Source organism: Dermacentor variabilis, chromosome 8, assembly GCF_050947875.1.
Source record: "Dermacentor variabilis isolate Ectoservices chromosome 8, ASM5094787v1, whole genome shotgun sequence".
NCBI lineage: Eukaryota > Metazoa > Arthropoda > Arachnida > Ixodida > Ixodidae > Dermacentor > Dermacentor variabilis.
In genome coordinates, this window is record NC_134575.1 from 35,174,795 (window position 1) to 35,190,185 (window position 15,391).

The following is a 15,391-nucleotide window of genomic DNA, read 5'->3' on the forward strand; positions in this document are numbered from 1 at the left end:
AGAAGCAAGCGGTGAATTATTGATTGATCGAACGACGGTGTTTAACATGCCAAGGCAAACGCCTACGCACAGGATTTCTCAGCGGTGCAGTCCAGATTATTCGACCTAGACGCGATTTTAAGAGAAAACAGTTGAACCAGCTGAGTCATGCTTGGTAGCACAATGCATGAGCAACTAATGCACCACTGCAAATATTCAACTTGGGGGGAGGGGTAAGGTGACATTACACAATGTATTCACAATTCTGGATTTGGGTTTTCACAAAAGAAAATTAGGAAGCTGCCCTAAAATTAAGTAAACTTTGAATCCCTAATCTTATTCAGCTCTGCCAGTTCAAAATTGAATGCTAAGACACCGTAGTCATTTCATCGTTGCCACGTAGCCACGGATATGCGTTTGTAAAAATTTGTTTCTTTGCAGTGGACCTGTTTTGTTGTAATCCCTGTAGTCGTCTATGCATGGTAGGCTGTCTGATCAGACAGCTATATATATATTTTTTCCTGTGATTTGTCAAATAAAGTGATTGATCAAATGACCGAACCTGCTGCAAAGCAACCATCACCACAAAGCAATGCACGTGTGTGAGCAGCAAAAAGCAATGACACGGCAAAAGAAGACAGGACGTGACACTCTGCAACGAGACCAGAGGCCAATATCTTGGCAACAATGGCTTACGAGCAATCCTAATATTGGCCGTGTGTCCACACCAAATTGAGCAGGGTTGAAACGTTAAGCCGCTGTGCAATCAATTCGAAGAGGTTTCTTTTTTTTCCTTCATTACGTGCTTGCGGCTTGGCAGAAGGGCTCAGAAATGCTACAGAGGGTCACGCCCTCAACTACCATACGAAAAAAGTACACAATATAACGCATAAAACAACCCATAAACTTTTTTTTCCTTACGGCATACTGTCTTCGCCTTCGGAGGCTTCCCTGCAAGGATGCAAGGGATTCAATGTTTTTAAAAAAAACCAACGGCAGCTTCAGGTATTTTTCTTGGGGATGACTAATGGGGCAGAAATAATGTAATGTTTCTAATCCAATGCTATCCCTTTTTGAGCTTTGCCAGCTCTCTGCCCACATTAACTACGTGATCAACCGGTCCAGAATGGTGAAAGAAAAAAAGAAAAAAAAAGAGAATAGAACGAAAAGAATCATCACACCATGCTGGCCCAGGACAGGACCAGCGTGGCCTTACTGCCAACTGCAGCTAACAGGCTTGTGGAAACTCGAAGCAACACCTTAGGAAGTGCCCAACAAGCTTTGGTGCGATGATTACTCCTCGCGTGTTATGAATCTGAAATGCGAGCATGTAAAGCAAGCACCCTCGTTTACGTCCTGGCGTTTATCAGAAGCTTCAATTTGTTGGCCGAAATGCCTTAGTTTCCTTAGTGGATACCCGCCAACATTTCGCCTAAGGTATGGCAAAAAAAGTTAGCTTGCACAACATCAAATAGTAGTGAGCAGCAGATAAACCCACAGCAAGCAGCTTTCCAGCTGGTCATTTAATCTTGAGCAACACTTTTCATCCTCAATGTAGATGTAGTCAGCGTGGTCACTTCTTGAAAGCAAATTTGGTTGGTTTCATTATATTGCTTGCCACTGTATCAACACACAAAGCTGCATGCAAATTCATTATTGCAAACATCAGTTATTGATTAATCATGCAGCAATGTGTATTATCACCACAAAGAATGTGAGTGATTGATGGGGTTCAATGTCCCGAAGCAACATCAGGGCTACAAGAGCTGCGATACCCTCTCAAGACCCAAAGACTGATAAAAGACCAGATAATTTTTTTCCAAATCCGTTCTTATTACCAACTGGTAGGTTGCCGATGTGAAAATCACATTTTGTTGTTTAAATAACTACAGCTAGATGCTGAAAGAAGCTTCTCCATGTATGTGAAGATGCGAAGAGTTTCCTCATGCTTGTCAAAACTGCTTTTCTTAATTTCAAAGGAGAGAAGAATATGCCACATGATTGGCTGGCATGTGGATACCAAACTTCTGCTGCCCCGCTCGTAATATGTACCTTTGGTACCTGTGCACGACTATGCAGGACACGGACGTCATGTGATACGCACAGACTTTTTTTTACATCATGTAGGTGATCCCGAGTTGAGTTATTGGCAGCAAGGGTGCGAGAATAATTTTTAGAACCCAGACAGAATAGGTTTAGAATAGCTTGATAATAAGGTAACCTCTTTCAATTTTCAGTTTCGCAAACTTTCAGTGGAAAATTTATTGTTAGAGAATTCTAAGTGTTATCTTGTCAATTTGAACTAAGATAAGCTCCTAAAGAGCAATGACTTTAGACACAGCAACAATGTGTTGTTTAGTCACAGTTGGCTAAATAAAAGTGTGGCATTAAAATTCAATAAAATGGCAGCTTCACAAGCGAAGCAAGCGTATCGAACTACTGCCGAAGGCATGGTCAACAGAAAGCTCTGCCAATTGTACGAGAGATAAAACAAGCTGCTAACCACGTGGTAATGTCAATACTGTGCCCACAGTACTATGAAAGCTTGGGCTATGCGACATATTCAGTCTAAGGACGCAAACAATAAAAATGAACCCCTTCTCTTGTTAATTAGCTTTTTTTTTCCTTTCTCATAGCTCACATTTCGATGCTGATCATTTGAAAACTAAATATTTGGCATTTGAAATCTTGACTATTTAAACCAAGCAACAAATCAAATAAAAACACATTTGATTCTTTATTTTAAGATTTTTCAATATTCGCACACCTCTAGAGATGGCTGCTGGATAGATAAAAAAAAGCTTCCAAGCAGTACCCACATTGCCCTGCTAAATTTACCTTAACCCAAACTTCCGATTCTTTTTAAAGCATCAAAAGCAGGACAAGTCAAACCAAGAGCATTAAACAAACAAGCCAAACCGATAATAAATTACATGAACAGAGGAACGCAAAGTGCGTCAAGAACAATCAATGCGGCGGATAGCGGGCAGGCAACAACATCGTCTGCTGTCTGTCCCTGAGCCGTTCTGCCAAGCAAGGCCAGCACTGCAGAACTAGCACATTGTTTCCAGTAGCAGCTGTAACACACTGCCCAATAGATAATTTATTGTGAAAACTTCACATACACAAGCAATGTTTGGAAAGCACATTCAAGCAAATGAAAACTTCAGCTGCAAGGCCATTTAAGGGGGAACTTCTTCCTGGAGACACAAGCCCGATCACTCTATAGAGGCATGTAAAAAAATGAGAAAGTCGTCGCCAGGCGGTACATACTATAAGAAATTTACGCTCTTTGGAGCTGCTCTTGTCCCCAAACAATAACCAGTCATCCACCCTGGGCGCCATTTCCTTTCTTTAGCAAAGTCCACGTGCAACTTTCAGGTTGAGAATGCTGTGTAACGCTGATATGCGCATGCTGTCCGTGACCCAAAACTGGCGGGTGCATAGGGTTTAAACAAAGCAAAGGCAAGATGGGCGGCGATAAATGCCTGCGGGACCATACGGGTCTCAAAAGCGTGCAAACTTTTCGCCCAATTAATCAGACAACTCCCTATTTTGGGACTCCCAATCGAGCTACAATTCTGGCGTAGACTTTATACAAAACACAATGCTGTCCCGGCAGCCTTCTTGAATAAAGCTACATCTAGGCAGGTTCCACAGCAAAGCGAACAGGAACTAAGCGTGGGGTTGTAAAATGCCACTAAACTCTACCTGGATATTGACTGCAATCCCCTGTGCTACCAACGATTGCTGCAGCTCAAGGTAACCCAGCATGGCAATCATATATAGTTATGTTAATGTAAAAAAAATAAAATTGCTATAGGACAATAGGAATCGCACAAAGTAGGAGACAAAGAAGCACTGCCAAGAGGCAACAGGCGATGCAGACTAATGCGGACAAAGCAGGAGGAAGGGACTCACGAGGACTCGGACTCGCCGTTGCACTGTAGGAAAAAGCCGAGGCTCTTTGTCGGCTGCCGGTCGTTGCCCGTGTTGGTTCGTGGCATCACCATGATTTTCCTGCACAGGCAGAGAAACGCAAGCCCCTCATTTGAGTAACCGCGCGGCTGAGGAGCCTGTATGACAAGCTTCTCCCATTACAGCTGTCGAGTGCGGCCGCTGTCACGCGGAAGCACACCGCTGCCACACGTCTACACTTTGGGAAATGAGCTTCACGTAGCAGTAAGCCCTGTACAGTCAACCAGAGGCATTTACAGACCATAAAATCTCTGAAACCATTTAATTTTCAAGCATCCTTTAACAGTGGTCAGTGAAACTAAGCATCGCAATGTCGTTCACATATGCTGGCAAAGGCTGTTAATGCGAATACTAGGCTGCTTTGTGGGCCTGTGCAGACATTTAGCTTTTTCCCAGATTTCGTGTTCTGTGAAATTTTGTGGTTGACTGCACCTACAATGCGAATATCTCTAGCAGATATTTCCCGCTATGCTTTCTGGGAAGGGCACAGCTTGAAAACTTTTAAGTGATGCCCGCAAACGAAGGTCTCGGGAGAGCACCCAAGATCGCAATAAAGCAGGCGGCACAGGATCTCCTGGGCATACAAGGGGTGGCAAAGGAAGAGGGATCGAAACGGCAACCATGGTAGTCGGTGCTGCACTGGATGCTACATAGGCCACAGTGTAACTGGGTAGGTGTTCGGATGAAAAACTGGTAAACAGTTGATCCTATGAACACCCGGCTCTAGCTAATCCTAGCCCGCAAGGCACAGATGTGCAGCGGCGGCATTCTTCGCCCTGCCTCCCTTGCTGCACCATTGCAGTATTGGCTGTAGCGAGAGCGGGTACAGCCAATAAACATGAGACTTGATTTGTTCAAACATGGATTGACTGAAGGTCTTTCACATCCCAAAACCGTGTAGCGTTACAGCAAGGACATCCCATCAGTCCTTACTACGGCATTGATTTCTTTTCTACACAAAATGCACACCGACTACAGCGGTAAGACCAACATTATTTAGCTATTAGAAATAGTAACAACTTTGCCACACAATATATCAACCTCTTCTAGCCTGTTGTGGCTTCACAACCTACCACATCCAAATTAATAAATCCAAACTGGACACTTCAAGCGAATAAAACGTTGCTTCAAAATAAAAAAAAGAAACACCTTCGACATGTCACCATTATCGACTAACAATGCTTTGTGCATGGTGTTTCCAAAGAGGGTGAACACCCCAAGGAATTCCACACATTCAGGTGCATAAATTGAAGTTGCCATCTCTGCACTGCAGACTGTTTTACAAACTGCCATGAGATGCAAGACAGCTCATGTTCTAAGCACAAGTTTGTTAATTGCGAAAAAATGCAAATATAAAGGCATTGCATTGCGTTAATACCAGTGTTTGTTTTCTTTAAGTGAGTCTACAAATCTCACTCTGAGTAACGAAGGGTAAGAGTGATTTTGGATATTTTGTTTCACGCATACAAGTATTTCTAACTGCAATTCGAATTTTTTCCACAACAAAGAAAGGCAGCTTTAGAAGGTTAACACCCGTGGCATTATTTCTAATATTTAAATGCTTACTTTCAAACTTCACTCAACTGAAAACCCCTCTAAAGCTTTCTCAAACTAATTTGCTTCGTGTTTTAGGCTTGAAAACATTTTACGTCTTCACGTGTGTGTGTGTGTATATTTGCCATTCCCACGAACAGACATTACCATTTCAAATCTGCCATAAGGTACAAAACGCACTTGTTTCCAAAAAACATGTTTCAGTACCTACAAAGCGCTCCTCCCTTTATGTATCAAAGAACACAGACCACACCAAATGCCACCCTCTAGCTCCAAAAAGTGACTCATCAATGCTGCAGAATACAGAGACAATCAATGCAGCCTTCAAGGCACTGAAGAAGTGCCAACATCTATGTAGTAAAATGAAAAAAAAAAAAGGGCGAAATACCTGCAGATTTCAAAAACTGGCGCCACAGCTGTCTATGTTGTAGAAGAAAATATAAGTGGACGTGTAGTTCCTTCAATTTGCTTTGAAAACGGGATTACCACTGAGCTGAGCTCGTTCAAAACACTTGAGGGGTTAAGAGCCATTGTTTTCTTTTTAAATTCGAACGGTAAAAATTGAGTATTAAACATTCCCGAGGAGTATTGGGGGTCTTGCTTTCTGGCCAGCCCAAAGTTTCGAATTCTCCCGGTAACTTTCACTAACAATGAACATAAGTAATGGTCTCCTTTCAGACAAAGATTTAAACGAGCAAAACTACTGACAAACAGATAATGACAAGGAGAGATACAAGCCACGTGAACTTATATATGTGCACAAATCCTCAGCGATAGGCATGTATATTTCTTTAAGGAAACCACATCGACAAAAACAATATAGACGTGCGTTACTTTGTTTTCTATGCATTAACATAAATAGAAAAAAACAGTACAAACAGTAGTGCACAAGGGCATGCTATGCGAAAAGGTGCAATGCTTTTCCCCCCATCTTGCAAATACTAGCATATTTGAGCATTGTGGTTATCACCTCACACCTGTTGGGCATTTGAATGTACATTGCTTGGGAAAACGCATCCTGAACATCGGAGTTACAGATAGCAATGCAGAGCGATGTCAGCGCTGTGTCGGCTTCTTAGTGCATTGTCGTTGTTTACGTACATGCTACGGGCAGGAAATTAGATGCGACATGTCACTATCGTATTCACATAAACTTTGCTTAAAAGGGGGAGGGGGGCAGGCTTTTGTCCACCGAAGATTTTGTCCCTGAATACACTACAGAAGAATGTGGCTTTCTGCTTGAATGTTTAACGAAAACAAAGCGCACAGCATACTTATGTATTATTAATAATATTAATACGCAATTTATCTAGACCACTTGCCCATGTAAAGACCGCAGAATTCACTGGTTTTGAAACACTTAGATTTATTCTTGCCCCATTACAAAAGGGGCACAACTTTGGGGAGGAACCTGGTTCAACCCAATTTTTACAGAACTTACTTGGATTGCAAAAAATCTGGAGTTATCGGGTTTTAGCCGAAAACGGACACTCCTGCAGTATGTTCCAGAAGTCAAATGCTTACATACCTGCCAACTTCTAAACATTAAATTGGGTAAAAGTTCCAAGGACTAGAAACAGCAAGTGGCGAGGAAGACAACAGAATGCATTAGAAAAGTTTGCCAAGAACACACCTTATGTGCACTTTGGTTTAACTTAAGATGCCAAACATACAAGCAGCAGCAAGCACGGAGAACATTCAAGAGGGTTGGCAGGCAGGGTATCAAGCCAGAATTGAACCAACTTTTTGCATTCATTCAGTTTTTTGCATGTCGATACTGCTGTGCAGTTTTGCATTCTCCAACCTCATGCATCTGCTTTACGATACATTTTGTTGGAACTGCTGTTGGGTTATAACTACAGCAACCAAACTTCGAAGGCAACAAGGGTTCATGCAAGACGGCGTAGAGGAAAACTTGGATTGAATTTCAACCTACTGCAGTACTTTATGTGTACACACGAGGCACACAAAGTGGTGGGCCACCTGACAAGAGAGGTTCCTCTTTCCTTCTGCTCCCAAGCATGCAGTATGGTCCGGACATTGCACGGAACTTACCACGGCAAGTTGCGCACATAGGTGGGTGGGCTGAGCAGGGACTCCTTGAGGCGAGAGAACTCTGGGACAACGAAGCGAAATGTAGCCTCCGATCGAGCCTCATCTTCCTCTTCCATAGGCTCCTCCGCGGGCTCCATCGGTCGTGTCCCACCCCCCCCACCACCACCCCCACCCATTGGGTCGTCGTCTGCTCCGGCCTGTGCCAAGTTAGCTACGGCGTTGAAGGCGTGCTGCTGCTGTTGCTGCTGCTGCTGCTGCCCGTCGGGTGCAGCCACAGGTGCCGGGGGCGGTGGCGGAGCTGCCGCTAAGGGGGGCGGCTGTGGCTGTGGCTGCGGAGGAGGCGGCTGCTGCTGGACTGCCACGTGGTCGTCTGCAAGTGCAGAGGAGGAAACAGACGTCACCAAATGAAGGCAAAAAGGCACGCCCACTGGAAACACGCCAAGCACATTCGCAAAGTGCACAAAAGGGCCAGCAAGAAGAATGAGGGGGTTCGAAGCTGTTCCACGTCTATCGCCACGTCCGAAAACAATGCTGGCTAGCAGTCCCATGATAGCCCCCCCCCCCTCTCTCTCACGAACACACACACACAAACACTCAAAAAAGTTGAAAGTAGGATGGCTGCCATGGTAGATTAATTGGTGAAGCCCTCCACGCATAATTTGGAAGATGATGGTCAAGCATCCACATGCAGCAAGTTGTCTTTGTGACCAGTCATGTCCCTTTCCTTGTTTCAATTAAACCACTTCCCCTATGCTTTTACTGCCTTCATTTTCTGTTATCTCCATAGGATTATAAATAACAAATGGGCCAAGTAAAAATAGTGGCTAGTGAAATGAAACAGCATTAAGTACTATAAAGGATGGGGCCCACCTATGAATGCAACTGCTGCAAGATCATTACATGGCCGTCTGTAACATCCTAGGGAAGGCGCAGGCATCAGAAAAACACGCACAAATGTTGTAAACGAGACTAGCAAGCATTTTGAAAAACATGCTAATGTTTTCATTTGTCAATGCTGACTTTATTAATGCCTCCAATTTTTCCCTGGTCAGGAGACCAGGCATCACCGTCACAGAGCACGTCTTCTACTGGTGTTTGATTCAAAGGGCTGTCAACTAAACAGTGGGGTCACTTCTGCTACATTAAATGAAATTCCGGGGTATTACGTTCCAAAACCACAATACGATTATGAGGCACGCTGTGGTGGGGAACTCTGGATTAATTTGGCTACCTGTGGTTCCGTAACGTGCACCAAACGCACGGTGCATAGGCACTTTTGCATTTAGCAAAATTTAGCATTAATCCTTGCTTGTGGTCTGTTATTTAGTGTCTCTGGCGGTGTCGTCGTGTAGCAGTTTTATTTCTGATGCTGCAAACTGATGTCTTCCTTTTACATGTGCCTAAGGCACACAGGTCCTTCAGAAGCATTTTTTCTTACTTTCTCTACAACTTCAGACTTTTCGCCACATCCTTTTTCAGCAACCATTTATTTTGCGTTTTCGAAAAGCTACTGACATGGCAGTCATTCATTCTTTGAAAGCTAGTTTGCAACCAGGCTCTCAAGTTGGTGAAAGAATATTCGTGCAGTCTAGCAGGCTTGAGAAGCGCCTAACCAGCCACTTGAAGATTATGCCTGGTGCAACACATTGCAAAAAACAATGGAAGTCAACCCGCTACACACGACATCCACCAAGGAAGAACAACCAGCCATCTGTCTACCTTCCCACTCATTTTAGTAAAACATTTTGGACAAGTCATTCAAACCTGCAGCACAATTCCGATTACAAGTATTTCAAGATGTACGAGACAACATTAAATGTCTACTTTCATCAATGCTTTCACTGCTGATGTACTAATCTTGTCGCACACAAATGTGTGCACAGCACCTTAAAGGGTTCATCTGTTGAGCGACCTTTATCTCTTTCCAAAATGCATCCTAGTTCTCAACAAGAATGATCGCAAGGTGTGGTAAATGTTCAAAACTGCGGAGGGTTACTACGAAGTTATATTGAAGACGGTGCCACAGATCAAGCACCAGCTTACCACAAAACAAAGCAAGAGCCAGTTAACTATGCCCGACAAGTACTCAGGGCAATTCCTAGTTAACAGCACACATGCAGCTAATTTGACTTTCATCGAGCTCCTATTCCACTGTTGTTCTGTTCCTAATAATAAGCAACTCCCCAATTGGTCAAATCTCCATTATCTCTTAGTTTATGGTCAACCCGTAAAGCAAATGATATGTACACGTATGGTTCACATGACAACAGCTGTCTGGAAAAATTGTAAACAAAAGCCACAGGTGGCTTGGGGTGAAGGCCACTTACAGTTTTCAATATTTTCCCTCATTGTTATGTTTACCCATGTGTCTTGCACATTTCGATAAAAAGAAATGTATTTTGGGGGGGGGGGGGAATTTATATGTCTTCTCATTCAAGAGTTAAAAGAAGTGTACAAATAGCACGGCACACTAGAGTTTTTGCTGCCGTCATATTGCGGCCGCCGTGGCAAAGAGTTGAGCCCTGAAAAGTTGTAATCGGGATCGAAGGACCATGGTCACAGCCGCCGAGCCACACCACACATTGCATAGCATACGCCAATTTGCCATAAAATTTGGCAAATGCAAAAAAAAGGGGAGAGAGAACCTTGCCACCAACGACAGCTGCCATCCAGTACACACGAAGTACCAGCAACCACTATGGCAATGGTGGTACCGAGAACAGCAGCGAAAATAAGTCTGGCCACTTCTTCCGTCAACAAATTCTTCTACTGCCAACGTCGCACTCAAACACGCAGGAGACTTGCCACATCGAAATTTCTTCACCAGCTATAGCATCGTGATAGTTCAAACGCAGCATTCTGACCGCAACTGTGTTATTACGAAGTTTAACATTTTTTTATTCATGCACAAGTAATCACAAGTGCTGGTTTTCTGTCTGGACATCAGTTGATTGGAATAATTTGACCACCTGATAAACTCGGATCACGAAACGTACAGGTATCAAATGAGAGATTTTGCAAAATGTAAACCGCATTTGCTGTTCAGCTGGTTGTTGGCTACTCGTATTTTTCTGCCTACTAGCATACACCTATGTTTTTTTTTTCTTTTTAGATTGAATGTCACATAATGTACAGGTATTATGGACAGAGTATTAAAAAGCCAACTGCAAGTACAAATAGACTATGTAAAACACCTAGTTTCAGATGCTCCAATACAGAGCAGCCTCGCTGCGAGATTCTACGTCCGAAATACAAGTTCGTGCATCACAAAAGCTTGGGTTTCCTTTGTAGCTTTGCGATACAGTACACTGGACGACATGACAATATTTCCGTTTGATGATTACACTACTTGCAAGCCTATGCAGCGTCGCCTGCTAAGTGTGAAATGGAGCATGAGAATTCAATGCAAGCTTTTCAAACAGAACTGCACTACATCTTATCTCAGTTCCACAATAGTGCCCAGCAGGGAGTGCCGATTACTGAAACAAGCTTGCTCCGTGACAGAGTAATGAAGGAATGTCATTGGCTGGTGCGTCTACACAAATTCTCTTTCATATGGACAGCTGTAAATTTTCCATTCCATTCTGGCTGTCACCGTTCCATTCTGGAGGTTATCGTCAACTATCGTTCTTTTAAGTGTCCCGAACAGATTTTGCAGGCAAGCAAACCTACCCAACATCTCCACCCTAACATATGTGCGATTGTTCTATCTGAATAAAACTCGCATCTACCACAGTGTACCGTAGTCAGTTTTCATGTTGTAGCTAGTTAATGCTAGTTACTCAATGCTAATGTAAACAAGTGTTTATTCATCGAAAAATTGGTGACGCAACATTCCAAAGTACTTTTCGTGTTATGCTCGAATCAACCTATCTAGGGACCAGTGCACAAAGCTTTCTATGCCAGAGTCGACACGTACAAGAGTTTCTTGGTCACTTTCTGCATTTTGAGAAATGGTTCACAAAGGTTAAACCCCACGTACCGGTTGCGCTACCACACAAAAGTTGGTTAAAGGGTGCCTGAAACAGTTCCTGCAAATTTTGTACGCTGCAACTACAGTAAAACAATTGCGCCGCAATGTAAGTGAAGTGTCTCATGTTAACAAAGCCACGGATGGTTACAAGGTACCCTCCTCACTAGCCATGCTTTTTCTCCTCAACTAGTTCGCCGTCATTGCACTTCATTTGCTCCAACCAAGAATAGGCGTTTTCTTTAAACAAAAAATTTTGCAGAACCCATCTCACAATGAATGTTGGCGTTAATGCGAATAGCAATGAAGCAACACAGTAATACACTGTATTGCCAATGCGCACACACACACACGCCAAGTGGCAATCCCGTTGCCAACTAGAATGTAAAATGATACCACGACACAGCATACCTCCTTTTAATCACTGCACCCGTTCAAACTCTGTAGTATCTGTAGTATTCCGACTGCAACTTCATTGCAACGGCTCTCCGTCAAGTGGCCCCACTAAACGTGGAGGTGTCTGTTGTAGATGAAGCGCTATCGCTCTAACATATTTAAGGCTACATCTGCCTTGCGGCACCTTGGCAAATCCATTCTGGGCAAACGACCAAGGATGGGCACATACCAGTATCACACACGCAGTGCCAACGTTTGTTCGGGCACACACCTAGAGACCCAAGTTGTCTCCTAGACAAGACGGCGGCAAGTTATCCCTCTGGGCACATACTGGCCCATGTCTGTTCAGCCAGCATATGCCTCGTGGCCCAGCTAGTGTACAACTTGGGTCGCCAGGCGAAAGAGGCGACAAATGCAAGTTGATGTGGCTGCTCAAGCAAGACTGCTCTGTACAGTACGACGAGGAGCGCCAGCAGTTCTGCAGGCCACAATTGCACGGCATTATCAAATAAGTGAGGGACTAAGAGACGTGACCCAACCGCAGGCCGATTTGAGGAAACAGTCTTTGTAGAAATGCCTTTTCCCCTCGATGCTAATGCCTTTCGGCGCCTCGTGCGCTCGCGAGTAGTCAAGCGACACCCCACCCCTGGCGGAGTGTGAAATTTGGCCACTCACGCACACGAAATGGCATTGGCATTGAGAAAGGCAGCGCTACAAAATAGCGACCCTAAAGTCTAGCCATGACAGGAAACTAATAGCAGGAACTGTGCACGTTTCGGCAAGCCCATACGTACACACAACCACGTCCGAGTAGACAGCTTCTAAACATAAAACCAAACCCTCATCGCTTAAATGGCACACAAAAAGAACTGTGTTCACATGAGTGTCAGGCTTACATCTTTCAGTTTAAAGGACGCACGCTTAAAACTAACTTTGAATCATCGACCACTTCCCCTCTGTATCTCAAGACACAGCAAAAGGTGGGCACCAGATGAGGTTTGAGCGCTTGTCAACAGAGAGCTACCGGTTTTCTTGGAACAGTCCTACATGCATACAGGATTGCGTTTGCTGGTCAAACTGTCACGACTATGCTAGATTAGCGGACCGAACGAAAAAGCATGGCGGAACAATTTTTTTTAGGCCAAGTCCCTGCGTCGACGCCACGGTCCTCGGCCCAATTCCGGCAATTAACGGACCGACCACGCCAAGCGGCTCCCGAGAAAGGGTTAGGAGACATATCGCTGCAAGGCCGCACGGTAACTTACTATCCCGACACACAATCATTGCGCTAAACCTGACGCGGACAACTCACGCCAACCACAAACACCCACACCCACACAGGCGTTTAGGCAGGCAGCGGGTTTGCGGGGGGGTCCGGTTGCCTAATCGAAACTGCGGAGCGGGGGCTCGGAGGAAGCGACAAGCGGCGGGGGTGGGCTTTCGGGCAAAAAAAAATAATAATAATAATAGTAAGGAAAGAAGCAGAAAGGCGACGCACGCATCAACGCTCGCAGCTTACGTTCGGCTGCTCCTGTCATCGCCCGATTGACTGTCACGGCACCGGTCCGTTCATCGAAGCGGCAGCGAAAACCCGGGGCTCGCTGCTAGCAAAAAAAAAAAATTTTCCTCGACTTTCGTCCCGCTTCACGGTCCCGACCGATGGCTCGCTAACACAGGGCGTGCTTCGCAAAAGCGCCACGGTGTTGCTCGCCCCCTTTTTTTTTTATATTCCTTTCGTTTTTCTCTTTCACGAGGCGGCTTTCGTAGCAAAGCTCGGGTTGGGTGGCCGATTGTCCTCGTGCGGCCGCCTACTGCAAACCCAGGGCACGAGCATTCGGCCGCTACACACCCGTTTTCGCTTTGGCGGCTCTCGCCTTCCCGTGAGCAACCGTCTTCGGACGCCGAACGTTTCGCTTAAGCGCGCTTCTGTTCCTTTTCCCGACTTTTCACCGACGACGCCGGGCACAGCTGGGTGCTGCGCCCAACACTACTACCGTTATTTTTTTTTACGTTATTTTTTTTTCTCCCCATCCAACGAAGCGGCGGCCGCCAGTTGAAGAAAAAAGAAAACCGACCGCAAAAAAAGAGGAACCGCGCCGTCGCACACTTTTCATCATCGCCGTCGTATCACTGACGAACGCCGTAACGTAGGCGCGGTTGTCCGAGCCTTTGCAGGGTCCCGATCCCGACGCGCTCGCATAACGGCACCTCGCCGGCCCGTTTCACGACACGGGGTCTTCCCCGGCGAAATCGGTGACAACTTAGGCCTAACCTAGGCCTAAGGGTCCCGGCAGCGAGCCAGCGCAACCGGCAATGATACGTCAAAAGAAAAGCCGTCTACGGATGCGACGGCGACGTTGCGCTCGGAGCTAATCTTTCTTTTTTTTTCTCTTTCTTCCACGTCCACGAGCTCGCGCAGCCGTCATCACTTTCGACGTCGCCGCAATTGCCCGAACACACACTACCGCTAGCACAGCGCTAGAGAAAGTCGCGCAGCCCGGGGAGTTGAATAGAGAGACACACACACCACGGCGGCGCAGCACGCCCGACTTTCGGCGACGGAAACGAACAGATAAAAGGGTAGTTTGGAGAACTCATACCACCTTCTTGTGTATCCATAGCCTCGGGGAGGTCTGCGTGATTGTTGTCTTTGTCATTGGGGCTCAGAGCGTTGTTCATAGTGAGTTCGACGGCAGAGCTGCTGCTTTCACGCGTTCGTTTAGATCGGGCCGAGCTGTTCGCGCGTTCTTTGCCAGGCGCCAGGGAGTTTTTGCCGGACACGGTCACTTTGACGTGCTTGCTTGCAATCCGCCCAATGTCTGCTGGTGTCAGCCCCCCAGACAGGGGAAACCATCCAACGACAAACTGCTGTACTTGGGGGCTGCGCTGCGCAAGCTGACTCCGCACGGTACATCAGAGTAAACAAGATGGTGGAAAGCAGAGGGAGCAGTGGCGCGGAGCACGCTGGGAAAGCTTACATAAGCCCACTGGAAGTATGTTGCGATCCGTAAACGGGGGGTAAAGAGACAGAGGGAGAAAAAAAGAAAGAGCGTATATAGTGGTGATGGGGACGCCACTGAACTTACTTATTCCTGGGTCGGCCCCCTCCGCGTCGACTACGGCGAGAACGTTGCAAAGGGCTGCGTACATCGTGCGAATGGGCCAGGGCAGGACGAACGCGAAGTCGAGGGTTGGGTGAAGCGCTCCTTTCGCAGCATATGCCTGGCCCTGCGATGACGTGCCCGCCAAGATCTCCTTTGACTGCGCGTCGTTTGAATGCCAAGTTTTCTTTTCAAAAGCCAGCTGGCAAAATGACAGATAACGAACGGGCGAATGCGCGAACCTGAACTGCGCAACAACCGCGAGTTGTTCCGAAATGTTTCACGCACGCATACACACCGCGACTGCGGAGTGACCGTGAGCGAAGGAAATTCACTGCGATTACTTTCGCTGCAATAT

At 45.8% G+C, this 15,391-nt stretch overlaps 1 protein-coding gene across 8 annotated transcripts in view; it reads right to left on the minus strand.

Moving 5' to 3' along the window:
• Usp7 (Ubiquitin-specific protease 7) overlaps window positions 1–15,309 on the minus strand; it is a 60,888-nt gene extending 45,579 nt beyond the window's left edge. For 6 of the 8 annotated variants that reach the window (XM_075701778.1, XM_075701774.1, XM_075701779.1 and 3 more), the window contains exons 1-3: window positions 14,533–14,891; window positions 7,567–7,936; window positions 3,901–3,999 (exon numbers count right to left, since the gene is read on the minus strand). In XM_075701778.1, the coding sequence (XP_075557893.1) occupies window positions 3,901–3,999; window positions 7,567–7,936; window positions 14,533–14,611 (548 nt within the window). In that variant the 5' untranslated portion in view covers window positions 14,612–14,891. Of the gene's footprint in view, window positions 1–3,900; window positions 4,000–7,566; window positions 7,937–14,532; window positions 14,892–15,018 lie in introns of those variants that run through there. The other 2 variants (XM_075701776.1, XM_075701773.1) reach the window with 2 other exon arrangements.
• Between the last annotated feature and the right edge of the window lie 82 nt (window positions 15,310–15,391).